The sequence below is a fragment of the Thermobia domestica genome, chromosome 7 (assembly GCF_964235325.1).
Source record: "Thermobia domestica chromosome 7, izTheDome1.hap1.1, whole genome shotgun sequence".
Lineage (NCBI taxonomy): Eukaryota > Metazoa > Arthropoda > Insecta > Zygentoma > Lepismatidae > Thermobia > Thermobia domestica.
In genome coordinates, this window is record NC_137460.1 from 13,975,552 (window position 1) to 14,002,300 (window position 26,749).

The following is a 26,749-nucleotide window of genomic DNA, read 5'->3' on the forward strand; positions in this document are numbered from 1 at the left end:
TAATTTTAGCTTTCGAAAAATCGCGTTTCTTGTAATAAATGTTTTGGAAGTTTCCCGCCTGATATCTAATATATTTTGTGTAGTTATTTCATTCGGATTTTTTAGCTAACGTAATTTTACTTATTTTCTCTTCTCTGTTAGTTTAATGCGTTCCTGGTAGAACCATGGTTTGTTCCTACGTATTTCCGCGTATCCCAAATTTTCTTTTGCTAAAATTTTAATCCTATCTCTAATTTCAATCCAAGTATCCTCAACACTAATGCATTCCGAATCTTCTAAAGAGGAGAATCTATTCCAAACTTTAATCTGGTATTCCTTTCTTACCTGGCTCTCTTCTAACTTCTTTAAATTAAATCTCTCCGTTATCAGGCATTAAATATTTCCTTTATTCAACGATAATTTCTCTCTTATTATCGGTGCTACTGGGTAGTGATCAGTGTCACAATCAGCCCCTCTAAACGACCGGACATCAATTATGCTAGATTGCCTTCTTCTATCTACTAAAAAGTGATCAATTTGATTATGTGTTTTTCCGTTTTGTGAGTTCCAAGTATATTTATGAACGTCACGATGTGGGAATTTTGTACTTTTCATGATAAGGTTTCTAGATGTTGCGCACCGTTATCATTACTTTATTTATGCAGACTTTCATTCCCTATAATCAGTTTGAAAATATCCCGTCGTCCTACCTTCGCATTGAAACCCCCTAATATAATTTTCATATGCCATCGCGGGATTAGGTCAAATATCCGTTTCACTTTGTAAAATACACCTTTTATATCGTCATCCTTATCTTCTGTTGGGCATGTACCGGTACATTTATAGCAATAATATCACACCACCGACCCTTATGGAAATATGCACCACAAAGTCCTGGGCCCACCACAGGGAAACAAATTATGTACATCGCAGGAAAAACTCAACCGTGCCCTTCATAAGAATTTATGTCATTTGCAAGAGCAGTTTTGTACACCCTAAAACGGTGTCATGTGCTTGAGCTAAAAAAGGAACTGCAGGAGTCTCGTAGTTGATCGGTGAAAGTTTGTTGTTACCCCTGATGAGGCGTAAATTTACCTCACAGAATGTGGTAAATTTCGTTCCATTACATGTAGATCTTTTGACACCAAGAACCGAAGGACGCTCTTCCCAGTTTTCCGAAGGGGTTCATGAATGTCGGCGGTTTCTCATACAGGGATGAACTACGTCTCTAAAAGATGGAGCGAAACGTCAAAAGCTATGCTGCGTACTAGCAGACTTACAATATATGCTGACTGAAATGTACACTCATGTCCAAAATTACTGTCGCATGTCTATAAACATGTGGTTGTAGGAATATAATTTGATAACGAATTCGTCCGGTATTTCTTATAATGTTAGTATGTGCATAATCGGCAAAGACATGTATGTGGAAAGTTTCATGTGAAAAGAGCAGTAAATAATAACAACAAAACGAAAATAAAACTTTCTTCTTCATTTAGCAACATTTTGTATTACTTATTCTAATTTTCGTATTTATAATTCTTTTCCTATGAAATTTACCAGAAATATACATTTCCACACTATACACATAGTATCAGTATTAAAAGTACCCTGCAAAAGAATTCTCTTATTATATTCTTACAAGAAGACAGTTATAGATATGCGATAATTATTTTGGACATGAGTGTAGCAGCATGAAATTCCATCATTCTTTGGACAAGTCATGAGCTAGGTTGAATTGCACCAAGACAAGATATGCAGTCACACATCGAAAACATAGCTGGAATTAAATTGTGGTATGGAACAAGAAACTGAAATTGCGGTAATTCCCTCCTTTGATATTCCTGTCTAAAATTCCAGGATTTAGGATTTGGGATTTAGATTTCTGGGCTTTCGGCATGCAAGGCCATTTAGCCCGTCACGTGTGAGGGATTATGTCCTTCGGAGAGCATACTATCCGGGGAAAGGGAAGGAAGAAAAGATTGGGGAAGGAAGGCAGTGGCCTGGGACCTATAAGCGAGGTACCACCCCGGAATTTGCCTGGTGTGAATGAGGAAAACCCAGGAAAACCTCATTCAGGGTGGCTGGCCTGAAAAAGCGTTTCACACTTTTTCGACCGAGTGCCCCCAAGGGCGAGAGCGTTAGCGACTACGTTACGCGGGGCCACTGTCAAGAATTCCAGATGCTAGTCCTAGATACCATTGTGCTTTCGGACTTCTCAAGTGGCGCCTGTCTCATCGTCGAGTCGGCCCCGTCACCGGCCTGTGGAAAGCCTGTAAAGAGTAGTGGGGTGTAATGCCCATGGTCCAGTTGCAACACAGCCTCCTAAAAATGAAAACTGAAATGCCGGGCAATAGTCAGTAGAGATAGTAGGGGATCGAACACAACTGGTGGCAGAAACACGGTATTTCCTAGGTACGTGGCACATTGAAATTGAGTTGAATATAAATGAAGCTACCTCTGCATACAATAACAACATTCTTGATCTAGTTATGATCTCAGCTCACACCGGTGCTAAGTAAAACACCGTGTTTGTCGTTTTCACTTGGTTCTTTCGTTCCCTTCCAAGCTTGTCAATGTCACTATGGTGTCCATTATTAACCTCACCATATCTTCGGAGAACAAAACGTGAGACACTAAACTCAAAGTAATAATAATAATAATAATAATAATAATAATAATAATAATAATAATAATAATAATAATAATAATAATAATAATAATAATAATAATAATAATAATCTACTTACCTGGCCTAGTTGCCTCAACATTTGGTCTGGGTCGAAGCAACAGATTAAACAAAATGAAATCCAGGTACGAAATGAGTTGCCAGGACTGCATATGTTGAAAAGTCCCAAACGTTGGTCTTACTTTCAGTATGAAATTTCCAGAGACACCAGTTCTTCTATGTTGCAATTCGTATTACATCTGGAAGAAAATTATATTTTATATTAAAAATAAGGAAAAAAGGAACACAATTACACGCTGGAATATCGATTGGAGAATAGATTTATAGAAACCATTGGATAACGTCGAACCATTTTAACATCCTGCATTTCACCTTTTCTCACTCTGATATTGATGGGTGCTGAAGTTGACTTAAATGACATGGGGTTGTGTCACCATTCACTTCAGTGGCTACGAAAACTATGTGTTTTACACTAACAGGTGGGGCTTTCAATTATTTTAAGATGGGATACTTTTTCTATACCACCCTTTCGCCCTGATGGCGGCGAGGAAGGGATTTGAACTTAAAGAGCGTCGTGAGTGTCAATATTAATCTTGGCAATCCCGATAACTACGGATCGGACATTGATACTGGTATTTTTCTGTCATTCTTACATGCCACTTCCTATAATCACCTTTTACCCTAGGTGATGCAGGCGGAACTTGGAGTTGGTACCAGGTCACGCTGTCCTTAACATTTGTGTACTAACAACAACAAAATACCAAAAAAAAAAAAAAAAAAAAACTAGAACATTATTCTACATACAATGGCGTCTTCAGTTTTATGCTGGAATCGAATTCTTGGTTAACAGTACCAACAAAGGAATTCCAAATCAACATAAATGACAACCTTAGTGCATCTTTTGTGCCAGAAACACTACTAAAGAAGCAGAAAATGTGTGTTTACAAGAATACCGCATTCCCGCATCATGGGACATTGTGGCAATTGTACCGGCCATAAGTATAAATATGTACAAACTGGGGGAATATAAACCTCACAAAGCCTGACATTCACCCCAAAGGGATATTTCCTTTCATGCTCGGCATTAATTAATAGTATTTTCACAGTACAGTAGTTTCATTCCAAGTATATTTAGAGTCCTCCAAGACAGTAACAACCGTCAGTGCAAGGATGGAAAGCACCGGAGAACCCCAACGAAATGGTTCCCGTACATTATGAAACTTGAGATTAGTACCAAATAGTTTTGACTCCCACTACTAATTCCAAATATATGATGTTTCTATCATGCTTCAAGTGGCCCCTCGCAGCGTAGTTGCTAATGCTGTCGTTTTCTTGCGAGCGGTTCGGGGTTCGATTCCCGGTGAGGACACTGTCAAAAAAAGTGTAAAAGCTTTTAAGGCCAGCCATCCTGAATGAGGTTTTCTTGGGGTTTTCTCATTCATACTAGGGAAATGTCGGTATGGTCAGGGCCGGATACAGGATTTTCTGACGGGGGTGCACCAATACGACTAACTACAAAAGTAACCAATCACACTGAAACTCTTTAAAGTGAAAAAAGCTCTGTTTCGTGGCTAAGCGGTTAGCTTACGCGCCTTTGGTGTGGGAGACCCGAGTTCAATTCCCGGCGGAAGCGCATGTGGTTCGGATTCCGTAGCGTAGGTCCCGTCTTATGTATCCTCGCTGACTGAAAAGGATGTTAAACTCAATACCAGCTCAACTGAACTCTTTAAAGTAAAATGTGACAATATTCTTTACCCCTAACAACGCTAATGCGTACAACGCAGGGGAGTGTTTTAAAGAGAGTCGCAATTGGTATGGAGGAAAGAAATATTCTTTTCTCCTCCTGGCTTCGTTTTTTTTTCCTACTTGAGAAATGTTATATTGTTTTGCTTGGTGAATCCTTTTCCTTCAACTTTCAGAAAATTGACATAAAATAATGCTTTTCCTAAGCCCTGCTTTCTTTTAAACCCCAAACGGAAACATAATGGTAGAAAGGTTTGGAAAGTGTTGTTGTTTTCAGTGATAGATTCTCATTTTAGATAGTGTAGATTTATAAGGCGGCGGGGTGTACGTGCACCGGTGCCCCCTAAATCTGGCCCTGGATATGGTATCTAACATATATGCCCCAGGCCAGTTCCTTTCTTCCCCAAAAGTTTTCCTTGTCTTTCCTCGGATAGCATCCGGATAGCCAAGGGACGTCATTGCCCATATGTGGTAAGCTAACATGGTCGTAGAAAGCACAGAAACCTAATTCCTAAATCTCTTTATCATGCTTCAAGTTTCAATTGTAATTGTTCAAAATAACTCGCTGGTCGGGGCCCCCTTAAACGCATTCCTTCGACGTGTTCCCCGAAGAAATTTGTTATGTCTCTTGAGTCATCCGCTGGTAGGAATGTGTAATTGTCACAACTTAACAAAATGCAGGTTGTTGTACTGTAATTTTACATTAGTTAGACCTTAGTACAGGTCCTTACATTACTAGTAGGAATTTATCAATCCTTGATTACAACAATTTAGTACGGACGATGTAACCACATTAGTCAAATTAGGATCCAAACTCTTATTATTTAAACAGTGAAACAATACATGTTAACTAGAGATATACCACATTGACTTGACACGTAGTCTTCCGTTCCAGGCGCTGCTATCGGCTGAAGGAATTTCACTCCCTTTCGCCAAAGTTCTCTCGCTTAGCAACAGCTGAACCCTTATTGGCTCAACGCATGGGTGTGTAGAGGGAGTGAGCTTTAGTTCACATTTTTGCCACGGCTCAAGACATTTTGGAAGCACTATAACTAATTCTATGGCCTATGGTAACCGGAGGTTTAATACCACTTTCACAAAAGCTCTCCATTGACTTCTGTCCTTAGCCAACTAGATCCAGTCACTACTTTGTTTTCCTATTTCTGCTAGATACTTTTAATATTATCCTCTCATCTGCGCCTAGCCCATCCTAATGGTCATTTTCCGATTAAACTTACTCTTAAAACTTTGAAATTGTTCATACTTCCTTCCATTCTGACTAGATAACCTGTCCACCTGAGCCTCCTAGATTTGTTGACCCTAACAATATTTGGTAAACCGTATAAATTATGTAGTTGCTCGTTATGAAGTTTCCGCCATTCGTCATTCCCGTTCCTCTTGGGTCTGACTATTTGTCTCAGAATCACGCTTAAAAGCGGAGGAACGCCAGTGGACGCAGTACCCCACCTCCAAAAAATATGTACGGCGTCCTCCCAGTTCCTAAAAAAATTACAATGGGCAGAGATAGGCAGGGGGACAGCATGATCTCATGCCGCTACCTACCGTTCCCTATCTTTTCAGATCCACTTTTACCCTGCTCAGGATCTTGTCTGATCCTTTTACCCCTTTCAGTCTACATTCTTCCCTCAAAATAAGCGACCATGGTTCTCACCAGCCCCGTAGCCAGCCGTAGAGGGGGCGGCTGAAGTTAGGGGGAGCCGGATCCAACCACATGATAGTTCATCACCATATTATAGTTCATTTGCAAGCCTACCGTGAACATTTTGGGGGGGACAGCAAAAATTTAGGGGGGCGGCCCCCTAGACCCCTTCATGGATACGGGCCTGCTTCGCAACAATGCGGGACAACAGGCATGATTATTGTGTTATATATTTTATGCTTACAGTACGCATTCGGCTTTCGATCCACAGACAAATTATATTACAAAAATACATAAAATCAACTATGATAGAAAAAAATCACACAACAAGTCAACCAATTATTAGCAAGTAAGTAATAGAAATTTACAAATCCTCGACTGTGTTCTACAAAAATATCACTTTAAAGTTAAAACCAGTTGATGATCTTCTATCACATTATACCGCAAATATTTTGCCATAAATTTAGGACAGAAACAAATAACTGCAACATGCTACCGCGGATCCGTTATAACAATGTTTAGGAGGCCAAATTACATACATAAAAATTAATATTGCCAAAATATGGTGGTCCCTCGTTTGGTTATTGAGGTATGTTTATTTAGATCTAGGTTCACGAAACTACACAGCTTCGAAACACAAAAAATGAGCTTAAATAGGGTACCAAACAAAATTATTTTTCTCATTAAGGCAACTAACAGATTGCGTTAAAAGTAATTAAAACTAAGAAATTTCCTAAAAGCAGTTACATGTTGTACATTATATATACTGTGTTACTCATTTGGAGATGGTGTGGAAAACTGTCTGACATAATCAGGGTGTCTACTAAAGTCCCAAAATGAAATTTCGTACCTTTTGTTTACTAAAACAAAACATTTTGTACCATTCTTAAGAGTGAATTTGGTTGCGAAATATTCCGAATTTTCACGCATGCGATCGAAGCATGCTTTGCTTGTGACTTGGTAGCGTGTAAAGCTGATCATAAACATTTTTGGTGCTCTATTTTGACGTTTTATAGAACAAAATTTTCAAGTCTGTGCTTATATTTGAACAGATAAAAAAAAAAAAAAAAAAAAAAATCGTGACGCAAAAGCTAAATTTCGTGACTTTTTCTTGACTTTCATGACCGTTTTCTGATTTCGTGACTTTTTCATGACTTTCGTAACCGATAGACACCCTGATAATTGATTTGAATGGTTTGGATGCTGCAGAACCGAAATTGTCAGGCTAAAAGTCCGGGATACCTTATGAAAATTTACGGTATTGCCATCTTTTTGTAATTGTTTTTTTTATTGAAACGCCATAATTGAATTAAAAAAGAACTGAAATATTTGAGTCTTACGTCCCACGTTTTTGCTGTGTTGGCTAATGCTGACGGTGAAATGGTGGGATGAATAAAGAGCGAGGAAACGAGAGAATCCCGAGTAAACCTATGCAGACGGTGTTTGTCCATCACAAAGCCATCATCCATACAAATTTTAGTAAGCGTAACAGAGTTCATCACTGACAAGGAAGAAGGGAAGCAGAAACCAAATAACAGGGGCTACTCTATTAGAAGTTGAAAGTGCTTCTTTCAATGTGTTTGTTTCCAGGGTTAACCTATAAAATAGTAACTGCAATTGTTCTTTATTATATGATATGTTTTGTGCTATCTTATGAATTCTAAACAAAAGATATATCTAACAGCATTCTAAGTCTCCATATTAGAACCTCTCCCTCTTTATACATACCAGGATCATTTAACTCGAACTGCTAACACTAGCTACGATTGGAGTGTCGTGTGGGCAGGAGAGAAATGACTGACGTAGTATGTTCCGTGGATGTGTACGAGTTAGTTCAACGCTGCTGCGGTCCCATATTACGGTGTGTGGGGCTAGTAGACACTGTTAAAGGAGCAGTTCGACGTAGAAATGCATTTTTTACAATTTATTTCCATTTGTAGAGTTGAAAATTCTAAAAGGAATGGTGTTCGTTTGATCGCGGTACGTTCAGTCGTTAGCGAGTAACAGAGGAAGAAAGATCTTCTGATGACATCATAGGTGTTCAAGGAGCGAGAACAGGCTTACATACTGCACAGTGCCAAGCTTTTCGTTTATGAGAGGTCCGGTGACACGTTCTAAGTACAGTTTCCTTTTCCAGAACTAATTGCAAAGACTTACAAATATCATCTGCATGTAGAAAATGATATCTGATGGTGGGCTGTACAAACGTTTTTATAATATTATAAAACGTATCCTATAAAGCATGAGTTCAGCGTTTCAAAAAGAAAAAATCGAAACCAATATGTAGATAGATGGCGGACGAGATTGCTGCAACACCTAAGTACATTTTCTTTAATCATTCTTCCGATTCCCAAACATAAGTATGTTCATTTTCACGTTTTGTTGCAATTTTTAACGCTGACTCTATAATTTTGTGCTCCAAGGTATATACGGGAGCGCAACATATGAGGAAAAAATGAAATAACATCTGTAAAGTTTGCCAGAATACGAAAAAAAAACTTCACCGGTTAAATTTCTTTTATTTGCATAGCAGTCCGCGAAACAACTCTCATTATTCGTTTCATCATCATTGTGAACTGATACAGAGAAATTAAACGATGAATCAATGTCTTGAGGAACAGTCATCATCACAGATTCCTTCTACAAGCCGGATATTTCACTCCCTAATACACATTGTATAACTTATTTCTAAAGCAGTATCTTCAGAATCATGAGTGACATCGTCTGTATTACCCTCTAATGCCTCGTCTTGACTATAACCGTCAATTGCGTCTTGTACGAAATTCGTACCTTGGTAACTGGACATAGATCGGTGCTTGTTCAATGGCTCGGATTTTAAACCTTTCAATAATATACTTAGAACAGCATTTTTTCTCAGTTTGCGTTAAATAATTCTCCTGGCATTAGCCAGAAGTGGATCTACACGGTAAAATTTCAAGGAGGGGAGTCAGAACCCAGACTATGATAGGTACCGGTATATCATGTTTACTATACTTTCAAAAATATCTAAATAATAGCTTAAATCAATTTTGTCACTCAAAAAGCGGGGGGCCCCCGGCCACAGCCTAGGTCCGCCACTGGCATTTACTTTTCTTTCAGTAAACTTGACTTCTTATATTATATTTATTATATTATAAACGTATTATTTTGGTCTCCTCCGTGGGAATCTCTCAGAGTTCCGGGAGACAGTGCCACCATAAGAACAGGTCTGGAAGAAACACTGTTTCGCACAACAAACGTAATTACTGCTCTCTCTCTCTCTCTCTCTCTCTCTCTCTATACTCTTTTTTAAACTAATGCTGTAGGAAAAACAACTAACAAAAACGTCCCTCAAGAATTCAACACAAAGCAAGACTGCTAACAAATCCAAAACACAATCTATAAAATCCAATGCACTATTAAAGGTTTATTAGCTGCGTACAAGAGAGTGGTTGCTGACTCACATTGAGTTTCTCGCTTATCCCATCCGTGACGTCAGCATTTACGATTCATCAAAAACAAATGTCTGTAGAAGCTGAACGAGACGGCCTATCAAGATATAAAAAATACGGGTCTCTTATTTTTTGTTACTCTTTCTATTGCACCAAACTTGTTTTTAACTCGAACTGCTCGTTTAAAGTGATTGTTGGGTGAAATACCACCCTAAAGCGATGTTCACGCGTGCAGAACAGCGTGTGGTTAATTAATTCCAAGTAATACGAGGGCGAAATGCGAACGATTCACAAAGGATTAGTAAAGGCCTGTGGTGAAGGTACTCTACCGTATCGGACAATGGCAAGATGGGTTGCAGCATTTCAGGCGTGAAGACAGTCAGCAGACAAAATGCACGGTTGAGAGCATATGTGAACGGTTACGGACGAAATTCATCTTGCAAGACTACGGACACTGCTTGACGGTGATCGGCTGGATTTGTAGTGAATTGGCACAGGACCTGAACATTTCTTCCTGATCAGTGTTTTGCATGGTAACACAAGATCTTGGCATGCGGAAAATTGCAGCCAGATGGGTTTCCCATGCTCTGATCAAGGTTCAAAAGTGGCATAGGTGGCAATGTGCGCGCCTACACCTTTAACATTACAATGAGGAAGAATCTTGTACCGCATTATTGCAAGTGACGAAACATAGGGAAGATCCTACGAGACTGAACTGAAATGTCAGTCGAGTGAATGGCGTCACCCAGAATCTCCACGACCGAAAAAGCTTAGGCAGGAGCCAGAAAACGTGAAGGTGATTATGATAATGTCATACAACCATAAAGTCATTATCCTGTCACATCAAGTTCTACCGGGCGTTACCGTCGATTCTGCATACTATGCTTCATATCTCAGTCACCATTTGCGACCAGCATTGCCTACACGACAATGGTAGATGCCATACAGCCAACTCAGTACAGACTTTGTTACGATGATGGAGATTGGGAGGTACTGGAGCACCCGCCATACTTCCCAGACATGAGCCCCTGCGATATTAATCTTTTCTCAGAAATGGAAGAACTTCTCAGGGACAAACGTTTCAGAGACATTCTAAGCATTGTTCGTGCCTTAGGACGCACTGTCAACACCATCTCACATAAGGAGGCTTTGACAGGTATTCAACGGTTACCAGACATCTGGCGAAGGGTTCAACAGGCTGGCGGAGTCTACATCGAAGGACTGTAAACTTCTTGAGATGAGTGATTAATCAAATTTCATTTCAGAACTATGTTGCCACTTCGAATTAAATGCAGTGTGATCACTAAGCAAAAATATTTCGTATTAACCTATGCAGGAAAAAAGTACTAAAATTTTATCTGCTTCCGTTTCATCCTATTTATGACATTTTACAATATTAATATGTTATTAGTAGGTTTCTGGCAGTTCCCAGTTTCCTGTGGATGGATCAGAGACCCCAACATTCTTCAAAGAACACCAACTTTAAATTTTCGCTGTCAAAATTCGATACAAATTGTGCAAACCACTTACACCTTCCCAATTTTGACTTTACCGTCCCAAACAGGAAATCCTGGGAAGCCCCAGCTTAACTGTTCTATTAAAACTAACTGTAAAACCACTAAAGGAACACAAGTATGATAAATATAGAGGATGTCGGGGAAAAACAAGAAATATCATAACATGGGCTTATTGAGAAAATCTAGTTTTAATTCCTTAATCACTTACTGTTGAAAGGGATCACGAAATATGTAATATTGTTTACCATGATCATTTATTAGTCTTAACCTTTCGTTCTTTGACAATTTTGTACTTTCTATTTTCCTCAATAGAATGAACTATAAATAACAGCACAAAATCGATAAATTTTCATGATATTCGTTTTGCTCTCCCAAATGTATTTATGAGAAAAGAAGAGGAGAAAAAGTACTAGATTTGTTGCTGAACGTACTAGAGCACTAAAATATAAAAGGTACTAGATCTAGTACGAAAGTACTAGCGGTAGTTACATTGTTAAATGACCCTCGTACATTAAGGGATAGGATACTACTCCTGAAAATATTTGAACAATTTACTAACTTGCTGATACCATACTTTTAAACAGAAAATATCGCATTAACTGACACTAAGAATTAGTATTACTTTTTATTTTTGTAAAAGAACATAGCGTCACATGAAACTTTTGTACTTATTTTAATTAGTGTATAAATTGTATTACCATACTTTTAAAAAGAAAATATCGCATTAACTGACACTAAGAATTAGTATTACTTTTTATTTTTGTAAAAGAACAAAGCGTCACGTGAAACTTGTGTACTAATTTTAATAAAAGTGTATAAATTGTATTTTCTTTAATTGTTTCTGAAAATATTTTTAAAAATATATGACATTTGTGGTAAAATATTACATTGACTTAAGTCCTGACATCTTTCCCTCTACTTTATACTGTATCCATAAATGTGTTTTGTAATACACAAGCAACAGTAATGAACGAGCAATACTTGAGAAGTTTTTACAAAAGTCAATATTCAAAATTCAACTACATACTTTTCCAAAATTGAAGTCTTGAATACAAAGAATATGAATGGGATATAATGAACTCATTTGTGATTTTGGAGATACACAATAAGTAAGGGTTAAGTTCCAAACTTGGGCGTCCGATTCCAGGATTTTTTTTTAATTTACAGGGAAGACATCGATAATTTGATCGTTTGTGTGCTTGATATTGCAAAAGCATCTCGAAAAATATCTTTGTTATATATAAACGGTTACAAACATGGAACTATTTGGCAAGCGAAGGGAACTACATGGCCAAAGGTAACAGAATAGTAGCATTGTGAGAAACTAACGAGCATTTATATTATTAACATGGCGGCAAATATACCGAAACGATGCACAGGATGTCAACTGACTGTGTTAAATTTCGTGAAGCAATACGTTCATAACGAGCAAAATCTTCTAAAACTATGTAAGAGCATGAATTAATGAACCTAAGAACAAATCGTGGGAAGTGTGGAAAGGAGGTGACAGCGAAGAAAGGTGGTGGAAGTTATTGTTTTCAGTACGAACCGAAGTACTAAGGTAAGTGTTAAAAAAAACTATTAATTAGAGTTTAATGAGGACTGAAAGCAACGTGCCCTGCTGGGCTCTAACCCGCCTTCACTCGCTAACGCTCGCTCAGCAATATTGTGTGAATTAAATAATAAATTTTGTTCCGACGTCCAAGGGCACCTGTTCGCCTCTGTTGTATATGCAAACCTAACCTAAACTAACCTCTCCCCTACCTCACGATGTAAGAAAGGAAATCTAAAGTCAGTTAAGAACGTGGGAATTGAAAAATTATGAATTTTAGTAGCTTTTATGAAGATTTTGCTCCAAAAGTATCGGACGCCCAACTTCGGAATAAATGCCATAAGAAACACCAAGCCTATATAAACACCTCGAGTGATGATAGTACGTGGCATTACAAGTAGGCGACTCATTAAGGAGGTTTAAGAGGGGCAATTGCCAATAACTTTGAAATAAGTATATAAGCATTCTAAGCAATAGTACAATTAAAACAAACAGGGTTGAATTCATTATTTTATACCAGTGCAATACATGGCTTTATAACACGAAACTAAAAGAGGTAAAATTCTAGAACACTTCCTCACCCTCTTCCAAGAACCAAATCGAGAAAGTGCTCTTTTTTAAAAATTACATTCTAAAAACATCCAAATAGGAGAATGCCGAACAACCGTGGAAGTAGGTGAAACTTTTCTCACACGTAGGAAGTATGACAAAAGCCGCAAATTAAAAGGGAAAACAATTATCTTCTGTGTAAGGAAATCAAACGCACCTCTATTTCGAAATGATCAATAAACGAAAACTATCATGATTAATAAATATACATATATAAGGAAGAACAAACCAATTCTCTCTGAGTTCGTGTGTAAACAATACGTTATAATAACATGTTAAAATATAAATTATTACACCCTATTCTCGCTTATTTCACGACCGAAGGAGGATAATAGACTGTAAGAAGAATATAAGGTAAGTAAACTGACATTCGTAAAAAAAATGTAAAATTTGTCCAGGGTCTAGAACCTTCCCTGAAAGACATCACAAGAAAGAGATATTGAAAACGTCTTACTGACACTATGCAAATGTGACAAGTATTTGTTAAATGGTGCTAATTGGGTAGAATTGTACCAAATTTTTCACAAAAGGGGCTGCAAATGTCAGCGTGGTACCAACGGGCTGATGAATGACAAAAAGGGCTGAATTTGGTTCAATTGTACAAAGTGTGGCAACCCTGCCTCCTCCTTCGCACAAAACAAAATCTGAAATAACGCTACTACCCATGAAGAAACTTGTGCGCCAGCAACGCCATGAATGAAAAATCCACAAATTGCGGCTGTTGTGTCATTTGACTGCTGCCTTCGGTGAATATCTGTCGTGAAATTCCATGATGGTTCATAGCCGGCGTCTTGATGTTGATGGGTAATCTGTCAAATGGAATCAGGACAGTCATAAGCTAAAGTGACAAGGTAGTTTAATGTGTATCAAAAAATGGTATCCGGGATGTGGCAGCAGTTACATGTTGCAAGAGAGAGGAATAGTAGCGAGATTATTAGTGCAAGAGAGCTCAATGCACGTTGTTGACTGTTATTTAACATTAATGGCCCGTGGCATAGAGACATGAGTGCAATCCAGATCACTCAGGACCTCTAAACAATTCTACTTGTACTTTCATACAAATTGGTTTATGAATGGAGCATGACTCTGCAAGAAAGTCATCATTATGTATCCCCTTCTTTCCAATCACAGACTGGGGTGAAAGAGGTGGACACCAAGACATCTTTCACCCCACCTCTTTCATGGACACCATGCATAATGGACATCAAGACTTGAGAAACAATACTGTACAAAGATGAATCACAATTCAGGCCGCATAAACATCATAGATCCCAGCGAATATCGGCTTGTGAACGTATATAGAGGAGGCTGCGATCTGCGTTTGTCGTTCCATCTGTGGATGTGTGTGTAGCTCCAACATCTTCAACAAGAAAAAATGGTTTTGTTTGAGTGCAAACTATAACATGCAGGTTATAACTCCGTAAATGTAAGTCATGATGTTTCTCTTTTAAAGGTATGTTGAATTGTGAAATACTTGGGCCGGGCATAAAGTCCCAAACATTGACGAATTCAAGGATGGGCTGATGGATAAATCTTCTTAAATGATACCAATGAGCTTTGGACTTATTAAATATGCTGAGGCTAGAATAACTTCAGATTAATGATATTCTTTCTCTGTCGAAAGTTTCACACTATTCTCGAAGGCATAAAATGGGAATTTCTTTCACTAACGGTACTAGAATTCCTGGTAATCTAGACTGGAATTCGCTGTCTCTTAATTCAAACATTTTTTGCAATTATTTCATGATACTGCACAAATATAAAATGTATGGCTACACCGGAAACTGTGCATAGAGATTATACACATGAAAAATATTTGAACGACTTATACTGCAGGCAAGGGTACTCCCTCCCCTCTTCTTGCACAGGCAAAGCAGATTTACGAGCACCATAAAAAAGGGATACCCATATATATAGGGCAGGGCTGAAAAAGTGTGTTGGGTCCCGGCCTATATATATATTGAAGTTCCTTTCGCTCACACACACACACAAGGGAGGGGCTAAACCATAGTTTGAAGCTTTATCCTCTGTAAAACATGATTGAAGTCCGTTTTATCCAGTGTATAATTGAGGGTCAAGAAGGGGGGCTATAGCCCACCCTTGGATCCGCCGTTATGTATATGTACGCGAAAAAATCAGATTTTTGAGCATCGAGTTCTAATAGAGCTCAAAAGTTGCGTGTTCGCGTGTTAATCAATGGTAACGTAACGAGAAAAATCGCACTTTGGATCTCCAGTTCGCCCAAACGGCCTAAAGTTTGAAAAAAATATAAAAAAAGCACCAAAATCTACCTTTACGCAAGAAATATATAGATTACTTTTTCTTATTTCTATAGTGTCTAAGTACTTTATTTTAATTGTGTGAGGTCATGTTTGTTAATAATTCGTTAACGTGAGGGATTTTATACATTTTATTTTCATAATGATTTTGCAGCACTTCGCACATTTCTCAACGATTTTTTTTTTCATGATATGGCCCATCAATTAGAGTTCCACCCACGCTCTACCCAGCTATCCTACCAATTAGAGTATGCTAAATTATGTTATTTAATCAAGCACATTGTCTTAAATTGAGATTTTTTAAAATCAAATTTTGGCATTGTGAGTCTTGAGAGGAAAGTTGCTTTAATGTAGCCATCTCTGTTTTCTCGTCCGCACACTTTTCCTGCAGACTCTGAGATAAGTTTGACACATAAAGGTATTTCAACTTCCTGAGTATGACATGGAAAATTTGAGAAGTCAAACTCATGACCAGATTTGTCAAACATAAGTGATAAGATGCCATACATAAAATTCTGTTGTTACGCTTTCGAGCATTTGATGGGAAGAAAGCTTACATATTCTTCAATCTATCAGCCACCCAGGGCCGCCCTTCATGGAGGCCCGGGGCCCAACTTTAAAATTTTAAATGGGAAGACGGGGCGAGTCATACATCGTTCAATAGATCTTTAAAAACTAAAAGGTGTTGTGGCAAAAGATTTTTCATATCTGTCACCGTATTGGCCAAAATATATTGCCTGTATCAGACAAAACGTCCAGTACGCTAATATGAAAACGGTTGAACATAAATGAACCAAACAAAAGCTCAAATAGGAAATGTCATGGGACACATCGATTGGTATTGTCGCGGTGGCTCCCAGGGCCACAGTTCATGGAGGCTCAGGACGAAACTTCAAAATTTTAAATTGAAACGTAAGGTGAGTGATACCTCGTTCGACATATCTTTAAAACCTAAGGATCACTGTTGCAAAAGATTTTTCATATGGCTCACCGTTTTCAAAATGACCACCAAGACATGATACCTGTATCAGATAAAACGCCCAGTACCATTAATATGAAAAAGGTTAAAGATTGATGACCAGAAGAGAAAATCGAATAGGAAATCACAGAGGGTATCTATCATTCCACGACTCGAGAATTGGGGTTGCAATAGAGGAAACGATGATTAGAGTGAAAGTGCCATAATGCAAAGGAGAAAATCTAATTTCTAGAAAATGTTCGCTCCAACCTCCCTCCGTAAGTGGATGAAGCGGGAAGAAAGGGTGAAATTGCAAATAAGAACCTTAGTCTTTGTAAATTGTATCTACAAAACAAAGTTATCTTAAATGTGTTTTTAAAAGAGATAGATGTCTCTGTAATGGAATAAAGTGTGTAAAATTCTTGTTAAATGGTACCTTCTATTTTGATTGCAGGCAATGATTTGATGCAAAAATGAATCAACTAAAATCCGAAACAAATTTGTCCAACAATCCAATTTTGAACAATGTGTACAAACGTTGGTTTTGTTCAACAGTCGTCTGCACGATATTAGGTTCGATTTTTTTTCCTTCTGAGTCTTCTTGCATGTGATAGAATACGAACTTCACTAAAACGTTGTTCACAGTTAAATTCCGAATAACTTTCAGTGGTAACTTCAGTTCTGATCCTCAATAACGAAATGATACATACTGATGCAGATGCCTCCCAAAGTGATAAATTCTCAGGGGCGAAGGGACAGACAAAATGTTTGCAAGTTCCAAAAATTAGGGATGCGCACGAGTCGAGACATGTCTCGAATCTCGACTCGACTCGAGTCGAGACACACTTTGTAAAATTCGAGACGAGTCGAGACAAACGTATTTCTCGACTCGAATTTTCGAGTCGAGACTCGAGTCGAGTCGAGACAGCTGGTAAAAATCTCGACTCGACTCGAATGTCTCGAAAATTTTTCTATAATTTTTAATATTATTTTGAAGAAAGTGCTCACTCAGAAACACTCGGCACGAGAATTTCGGAAACTGCAGGACTTGTCAGGTGTTCGAGGAGTGCTGTGGTGATTGTCTTCAGCAAATAGCGAAACCAAGGGGAAAAGACGTCCTAATGTCGAGGGGTTGGGTGCCCCCACCTCACTACAGATGTCGAACGTCGTAGGCTGGGCAGACTGGTAAAACAGAACAGGCGTCGAACTGCGTCGGAACAAGATCAGAGTTTAATGCTGGGCAAAGTACAATGTGTCTGAACTAGTGTTGTCAAATTTCCGGAAATTTTCAACCTGTTTTTTTTTAAAAACAAGTTTTTTTCGATTTTCCGGAAAAGTTGAAAAAAATAAATATGTTTGTATTAGGTTAATTTTACTAGTAATGATATATCTTTTTTTTCAAACACGCGAAAAATGTAAGTTCAAAAATTTCAATATTGCGAATATTAAACAATAGCACTCGAAAATAAAACTATTCCAATTATTATCTACATATTAAAATACTAGATTTACGCGTAAATGTTTCTCCTCATAGAAAAGTTTATATGTTTGTCTCCAACCCTTTCAACAATGAGATCTCGAAACGACAAGTGCTAGAAACGTGCCGTTTTCATTTGTCGATTCCAAATTTTATGTAAATTGTCCAGTTCTAATTGAATATTTTTATTTTAAAAAATGACCATTAGTTCTTTATTACATTTATTGGGGTACACAACAAGTACTGTGGGGGCGCGGTGACTCAGTGGTAGGGCGTTCACCTCCGGTGCTTGGGGTCCCTGGTTCGATCCCAGATCGCGCCGTGTGGACTTTGTGGTGGACAAACACCATGCTCGTGGGTTTTCTCGGGGTTCTCCCGTTCCCTCCCACTGTTTTGATTCCACCATTTCATTCATTTCTCATCATCACCGTCTCCTTTAGCCTAACCGGCATAACCGTGAAACGTAAAACTAAAGATTTCATTTCACTAGAAGTAATGAAATTTTTGAAAAAGTAAAGCATCATACCCTACGAGTTTAGCATCTTGGCAAAATCTCATTCTTTCCTCTGGAAAACAGGAAAAGAACGAAAATTTAGAACGGCCTACTGACCGTTGGGAATTATCCCTTAGTTGAAGCGATGGTTGGAGTAGTTATTTATTTCCGCTGTTGTATTGTTGAATTCACAGAAATGTTCAAAAATAACCAAAACGTGACTCTGTACAAGATGTTTACTTACCCATTGTTTTATTATTGTCAACTGAACCCTGAGTGTCTGGGATGTTTCTGTCCCTTCTCACTTTACAACTTGAGAGGGGAGGGGGTATGACCGTTAAAAGAAATGCTCCAGTGCTGCGTCGGAAGCGCGGCATCTTTTGTATATATTTCTTAAAATGTTATCCATTCATAAAGTATAAATTCCCCCTTCCTCCCCTGATTCTCTTTCCAATACAGAGAACCGACTCTTTAAATGAAGAAAGAACCCTGAACGCTCCCGAAAATGCAAAAATGAATGATGCGTACAAAAATAACAAATCTGTGGATGAATCAAATAATGCAGATACATGAGAAGATGATGACGAAAATAACAATGCTTGATGCAGCGCAGTCCACCACATGTAAATAGATTTGAAGTGTTCATATTTGTGTATGTGTACGTGTGTATGTGCTTGTTTCTGAGTATTTATATGCGCGTGTGTCTTGTAATTGTTATATTAATATCCACTGGATTAAGTGAAAGTATAGAATGGATTTGATGACTGCCAAATTGACGTCACCTTGGTAGTCATTATTTTCTAATATTTAGTAATATTAAATTAGATTATAGTTTAGCGTCGTTTTCAGGAGCAAAGCTCTACAAGACGTGAACGTACAGTTTAACGTCGGATTTGAAACACATGAGCTCCTACCATGAACCAAACCTCGTTCGAGAAAGGCGCATACGCTAACCACATAGCAACGGCAAGCTCAACATTTAGTGATATGTATATTGACTTGTTAAATTATATTCGTTTAATTTTCACTAATATAATCTTCACAACGTAAAGCATTCGGTAGACACGTTATCTTGTTTAAAAACAAAAAGCCTATCTCTTATGTTTCCGTCTCGGGGTTGGACTGCGGGATGATAGAAATCCAAAAGAGTTGTTTTTATTATATTTTGTACAGTAGATCTGCTCCTTCATAATCTCCGTGTTTGATAAGAATGAACCTCCCTGGCTCACGAAAATATATACGTAATATAACAAACCATGCACATTAAATGCCAGAATATAGCAAACATTGAAGATGCCCCCCTAGAAAATTTTTTTCGGCCGCCCATGTCTGGAGGCACACAATTTCGCAACTCAGTGGATACGATGTGGATGTATTCAGTCTACTGATTTACCCATCAAATTTAAATTTTATAACAACATTCTCAGTGAATACTAACCTGAGGAGAACTATTTTTTTTTAATTTGATCACTAGTTTTTTTTTGTTTTGTTTACCAGATCTCGGTAATCGTCCGGCACGAAACCTGAAGTTTCTACAAGTGTTTCCCCAGCATTTTTTTTTTTTTGAAAAAGGGGTCCTGATGACACTTTCATTAGCAAGGACTTGCAAATTCAGCTACAATTGTATGCGGGCCGAGAGTTAACGGGGTCTCTGGGGGACGGTATCCGCCTCCCGGTGACCCCCGGCCCGAATAGGGTGAATTTGGAAGTTAATGCGATGAGGGTTTCACCATTGATTTCAGCGACCATGAAAACTATGAATTCGACAGTAATATCGGCCATTTCCTACCACTTTTACATGTCCCTGTAAACGCCCCCTGAGACCCCCTGGTTGGATTCCGAGACATGTAAAAGTAATCCAAAATGTTCGATATTAGTGTCAGATTCATAGTTTTTGCGGTCGCAGAAATGAATGGTAATACTTCAACAGGCGTTGTCTTCCAAATACTGCTCCCATGCGAAGAATGGGTATATTCAGCTGTCTAATATAAATAAAATAAAAGAGTTTGTTTGTGTGTTTGTCTGTCTGTGTGCGGCCCGGGGACCAGACGAGTGGACCAAGAGTTACCAAATTTTGGTCAGGGGTACCTTGGCCTAGGCCCCAATCAAGACGAAAAGTTGTTTTCAAATTTCGAACCAATGGAGTCTCAGGGGGGCGTTTACCGGAACCGGCTTGGGATCCAGACAAATTGACCGAGAGTTACCTAATTTTAGTCACGAATACCTTGGTCCAGGCTCGAGACCAGAGTTAAACGATTTTGTCAAAATTCGAACCAGGGGGGTCTCAGGGGTCGTTTACTGGGGCATGTAAAAGTAGTAGAAAATAACCGATATTAGTGTTGAATTAATAGTTTTCGCGGTCACTGAAATCAATGGTGAAACTCCGATCGCATTAACTTCCAAATTCATGCTATGCAGCACCGGGAGTTGAGATATCGAGACATATAAAAGCAATCCACAATTACCGATATTAGTGTCAAATCCATAGTTTTCGCGGTCGTTGAGATCAATAGTGGCACTTCCATTAGCGATGATTTGCAAATTCAGCTACAATGTATGTGGGCCGGAAGTCGGGGGGTGGGGGGATACCGAAACTTGTAAAAGTAATACAAAATGACCGATATTAGTGTCAAATCCATAATTTTGAAGTCGCTGAGATGAATGGTGACACTTCCATTAGCGATCACTTGCAAATTCAGCTACCATTGTATGCGGGCCAAGAGTCAGCGGGAAGGGGGGGAGGATACCGAGACATCTAAAAGTAATCCAAAATGATCGATTTAGTCTTAGATCCATAGTTTTCGTGGTCGCGGAAATGAGGGGAATACTTCCACAGGCCTTGACTTCCATGCGAAGAATGGGTATATTTAGCTAATATCTATATCTATCTATCTATCTATCTATCTATCTATCTATCTATCTATATATATATATATATATATATATATATATATATATATATATATATATATATATATATATATATATATACTGATCAAACAATTATGGAATCAGATGAAAACACGTAAAATTTCTTCCGAATAATGTGAGAACACTGTATCTTGTCCAGTTCAGATTAAAATCATGAAGGCCCAACGTGCGAACGAACCATTTGGAACATCTGTGCACGTGATCAGTGACGTGGCGCTACCAGATATCATTTTGTAGTGTGGCGCTGCCAACACATTCCAGCTCCAGGATACCTTTGTTCTCATTGTGTTTAGTGCGTCACAAATCTACGTAGTGAAATTGCGCAACAACGTGATTTGCCAGAATCGTTGGCATGGCAAGCTGTCGGCAGGTTGGAAGTTGGTCAATCATGGCGGAAGGTGGCACATGCCATAGGAGTGGCACAAAGTGTGATTTGCCGATTGTGGAATCGATTTCAAACAACTGAAAGTGTTCGAAGAAGACAAGGACAGGGCCGTCCACTAACAACCAAAACCAGAGACGATCGTTATCTCTTGTTAACAGCCCGTCGAAAGCGGCGTCAGAATACAACTCTGCTCCCGCGAGCCTTCCGAACAATGTGATTGAACGTGACCTGAGGGCGCATCACCCCCTCCCCGGAATTTACGGGAATTAGATGACCTGTGTGTGCATATGTGGTGCCAACTCTTTCCAGCGACCCACCGAGGAACACTGCGACCATACCAAGACGCGTTGTCGTTGTTATTCGTGTCAAAAGGTGGACATACTAACAATTAAGTCTGTAGTAATAACGGTCTGGCTGATGTGTGTGTATATTTTAACTCGTATATTTTGTCTCGACTCGAATTTCGAGACGTCTCGACTCGAATTCGAGTCGAGTCGAGACAGAGACTGTCGAGTCGAGACAGCAACATATTTTCGAATCGAGACACGAGTCGAGACAACATTTTCTCGAGACGAGTCGAGACAGGCTTAAATCTCGACTCGACTCGACTCGAGCGCATCCCTACCAAAAATGTGTTATTAAAATCTTTGCTTCTCATTTCAGTTGCTTTTTTTTCTCCATCCAATCACACTTTGCAATATAAATGGATGTTAATCTTGAACATCACCTTATTTACCTTATTTTTATTCATTACAGTAGCAGTCACTTATACACAAGTGTTTCAGGCAAACCATACCTATTGCAAGTAAAAGTGGGGTTCTCGTTTAAGATTTTACCATTCATTCCTGCTTCATGCACTTACGGAAGGAGATCGGAAAGATAATTTTGTAAGAATTACATTTCCTATTTTGCATTATGCCAATTATACTTTAATAATCTTTTTCATCGTTGCATTATTCTCGATCTTGGGAATGATAAATAAATACCCTCTGTGATTTTCCATACGAGTTTTATTCTGTTCATTTATGTCAAACTTTCCTCATATTAGTGTTACCGTTTTATCTGATATAGGAACCATGTCTTGGCGGCAACTTTGAAAATGGTGACCCATATAAAAAATCTTTTGCCACAACGCTGTTTAGTGTTTGAAGATCTATAAAACGAAGTGTCACTTGACCCATATTTCCGTGTAAAATTTCTTATGTTGGCCCCTTGGCCCCTATGAAACTCGGCCCTGGAGGTACAATGAAAACATTATTCGACGCTCCCCATGACATTTTAATGTTTCACTTTTTCACTGTTCATTTATCTCCAACCATTTTCATATTTGTGGTACTGGACTGTGTTTGTATCTGATACAGACACCATGTTTTGGCGGCCATCTTGAATATGATGAAATGAAGAATCTTTTGCCATAACGCTTTTTTTTTATTTTTTAAAGAGCTATCGAACGATGTATCACTCTCCACATTTTTCCATTTAAAATTTTAAGGTTGGGCCCTGGGCCCGCTTGAAGAATGGCCCTGGGAGGCACCGCGACCACACCATTCGGTGTGCCCCTTTGCATTTCCTATTTGGAGCTTTTCTTTGGTTCATTTATGTTCAACCGTTTTTGAGATATTTCCGTGGAAAGATTAAAATCTGTATATATATATATATATATATATATATATATATATATATATATATATATATATATATATATATATATATATATATATATATATATATAGAATATATATATGCATGCTTGGTGTAGAGTATTGTTTTATATGGGACACAAACAAGGACATTATGCAAAAAAGATGAGAAGTGACTGTAAGGTTTCGACATATGGAGAAGAATGCAGAAAATTAGCTGGGTCGTATTGAAAATGAATGATAGGATCTTAGAATTGCTGGGAAAGGAAAGAACAATTTTAGACGTTATTAAGAACTGATTGGAACATCGGGCAAGAAGGGACTGTCGTATTATGAGGGACGTGCTAGGGGGTATGGTGGCAGAACGAGAGGGAGGAGAGAAGGAAACTACAATTAATGGACGATATTAAAACAGAAAAGTCGTTTGTGAAGATGAAGAGGTCGGCAGAAGACCGTGGAGCATGGAAGCTTCTCAGTTGCGGAAAGTGACCTGCCAATACTGGCAGAAACCTATGGTGAAGACGATACTTTTAAAAGTACGGATTTAGCGAGGTTTTAATCAACATTTAGTGAAAAGAAAAACCATTTTAGATAATTTAAGTTGCCTTTGGATTATTATTTAGCATAATCATAAAAACGGACTTGGCACCAGTGGGACCCATGGAGTTTGTCTGAGACACCATGAACACTATGTGCGGCCCTGTGTGGAGGTAATGCTCCATCTATAGATAGTGATGTTCGGCAGATGATATTATCAGGACAGCAGCGTCACTTGAAGTTTTACTTGGGGGACAAAACCACCCCACAATGTATGTACGAGGACAAGTAACGTACAATATTTCTTTTCTCCTCAGGTATTGTAGCTGGAATGGTGAAACTGCACGGCGAGAGAGTTTGAAGTTAGCGCTATAGAGGGTATTTTATTGTCTGTGCAGCTCTTGCGAGAGAAGCCTGAACTACGAAAAAAACATGGCGCCCATGTTACTGTCATCCACGTGTGAAGAGCAGCGAGGTGTAGTTAAATTTTTGTGGGCCAAAGGGCATACCCCGAGTGAAATTCACAGGGACATGCGTGGTGTGTATGGAGATGATTGTATGGACCATAGCAATGTCTCCAGATGGTTTGCATTCTTTAAAGAAGGACGTAAGAATCTTAGAGATGTGCCACTCTCCGGGCGGCCGGTAATAGCTTCAACACTGCAGAATATCCGCGCCATCAAGGTAGCAATTTCGAACAACCTGCGTGTGCACCTGCGAACCTTATCGCAGAAGTTCAACGTTTGCTATGTAGTGTACGACACTGGTCATGACACATTACAACTCCGTAAAGTTAGTGCCTGCTGGGTGCCTAAGAAACTGACAGGCAACCACAAAGGCCAGCGAATGATGACAAACTTGAATCGTCTAACTCGTTACGCCACAGAAGGGCATGACTTTTTGAAAGAACCCCGTCACAGATGATGAGTCGTGGGCGTACCTCTACACACCCGAAACCAAGCAGGCCTCTATGCTGGTTTCTCAGTACGAATAAATAAATAAATAAATAAATAAGGTGACTCAATCTGCGAGAAAGGTGCTTGTGACAGTGTTCTGGGACATGTTTGGTGTGTTAATGGTGGACTTTGCTCAACACGGGACAACTGTAAATGCTGCAGCATGCATTAAAAATTTTGGTTAAGTCGCATCGTGCCCTTCGTGACAAACGCCGCAACATTAATGCTGACGGTGCCAAACTCCTTCATGGCAATGCCCGTTCACACGTTACTGCTCCTGTCCGTGAGAAACTCAACGAATCTGGGCGGGAGGTGCTCGAGCATCCTGCGTACAAGCCGGAACTGGCACCGTCGGGATTTCATTTCTTTGGTCCCATGAAGAAATTCCTGACCTTCCAACAGTTTGTGACAGATGCGGGAGTGAAATCAACAGTCCGCAGATTCGTTCCAACGAAACCAAACGGACTTCTACGAACAAGGCACCTTAAAACTGGTACCACGCTGATAAACCTGATGACTATGTAGAAAAGTAGTTCCAAGATGTAAGTTTATTTATTCTTTGTTTGGGTTTGCTACATATTAAACTATTTTTTTAAATATTGTGCTTTACATCCCTATCTTCTCTCAACTGGTAGATGTTTGGTTTTTCATTGGTACACTATTATTCTGTTCATTACGATGCCCAAACCTGAGAGGGAATTATCTGCCCTGGAGAAGGAAATTATTGCCTTGATTCAGGGTCATGCTTTGGTCACTTTTTCACCTTGTTTCTCCAAACATCCATTTTACAAAGGCTCGATTGACCTCTGAGCCTTATTAGTACGAGGATGAAATAAGAAGTAAATTTCTTCGAGCTCGGGCCTCTGATTGATAAGTAGATGTCTTACCGACAATACTACTGCGAATCTGAAACAGAGGCGGTTCTTGAGGAAAGTCACTTCGGTAAAGAAATAAACTGTTATCGTTTCAGCTTACATACGAGGGAATGCTGGGAAGTCCTTAGCTTTGCCCCCTTCCGATATTTATAATGTTTGTTTTTATTTGAAAGCTAAATGTGTCTATATGTTTGTCACGAAATATTAAAACATTGGTACTAAGGAAAGTTATATTTTAGGTGAGTGTTGAGATGGCAGGGCAGCCCAACAAGTTCAACAATGTTGAGAGTCGAGCGGTGATGAAGTTCCTCTTCCTCCAGGGGAAATCCATGTTGAGATGCAACAAACATTGTTGGGGCCATGCACCTTGTTATGCCACAGTGAAAAACTGGGTTGTGAAATTTAAGACAGGCCATCTTGGCACTGAAGGTGACCCCCGCCCTTGGAGACCAGCCATAGTGATTGTGGCAGAAATCATTGAACAGGTTCATGAAATGATTCTCACAGACAAACGAATTTCTGCTAAAAGTATATCCCGTAAACGTGTTGGTGTCATTATTCGCGATCATTTGCACATGAACAAACTTTCTGCCAAATGGGTGCCGAAATGTTTGCAAGCCGATCAAAAGCATGCAAGAGTGCTTGCTTCCAAAGAGGTTTTGAGCCGTTTTGAGCAGGAAGGGACTAATTTTTGAAACGTTTGATCACGGAGGATGAAACATGGATCTATTTATATGATCCAGAGACAAAGGAACAATCAAAAGAGTGGCGTCACAGTGGTTCACCGAGGCCAAAAAAGCTTCGTGTGCAAAAATCAAGTTCAAAGGTTCTTGCCAGTGTTTTTTGTTGATTATCTAGAACAAGGTAACACCATAACCGGAGATTACTATGCATCATTACTGGAAAGGCTTTACTCAGAGAGCTGAAGCAAAAACGCCGTGGAAAGTTGTCCCGAAAAGTTGTCTACCTTCAAGACAACGCATCTTCTCACAAGAGCAATGCTGCGATGCAAAAATTGGCCAGCTTAGGGTTTGAAAA

General features: G+C 39.0%; 3 protein-coding genes across 3 annotated transcripts in view; 2 read left to right on the forward strand and 1 right to left on the reverse strand.

Annotated features, from left to right (window-relative positions):
- The window catches only part of LOC145688829 (epithelial discoidin domain-containing receptor 1-like), a 52,293-nt gene extending 49,392 nt beyond the window's left edge, over window positions 1-2,901 (reverse strand). The window contains exon 1 of the mRNA XM_081762996.1: window positions 2,730-2,901. Within this exon, the coding sequence (XP_081619122.1) occupies window positions 2,730-2,820 (91 nt within the window). The 5' untranslated portion in view covers window positions 2,821-2,901. The remainder of the gene's footprint in view (window positions 1-2,729) is intronic.
- Window positions 2,902-24,312: 21,411 nt separating this feature from the next.
- Window positions 24,313-24,804, forward strand: LOC145689103 (protein GVQW3-like). The gene has a single exon (XM_081763229.1). The coding sequence runs from the start codon at window positions 24,313-24,315 to the stop codon at window positions 24,802-24,804; it is 492 nt and encodes a 163-aa protein (XP_081619355.1).
- Window positions 24,805-25,962: 1,158 nt separating this feature from the next.
- On the forward strand, window positions 25,963-26,406 carry LOC145689104 (protein GVQW3-like). Its single transcript, XM_081763230.1, has one exon. It carries the CDS (start codon window positions 25,963-25,965, stop codon window positions 26,404-26,406), a length of 444 nt encoding a protein of 147 aa, XP_081619356.1.
- Window positions 26,407-26,749: the final 343 nt, after the last annotated feature.

Coding starts and splice junctions, on each gene's coding strand:
- LOC145689103 (XM_081763229.1), top strand. CDS start 24,313: ATGGCGCCCATGTTACTGTCATCCACGTGTGAAGAGCAGCGAGGTGTA.
- LOC145689104 (XM_081763230.1), top strand. CDS start 25,963: ATGGCAGGGCAGCCCAACAAGTTCAACAATGTTGAGAGTCGAGCGGTG.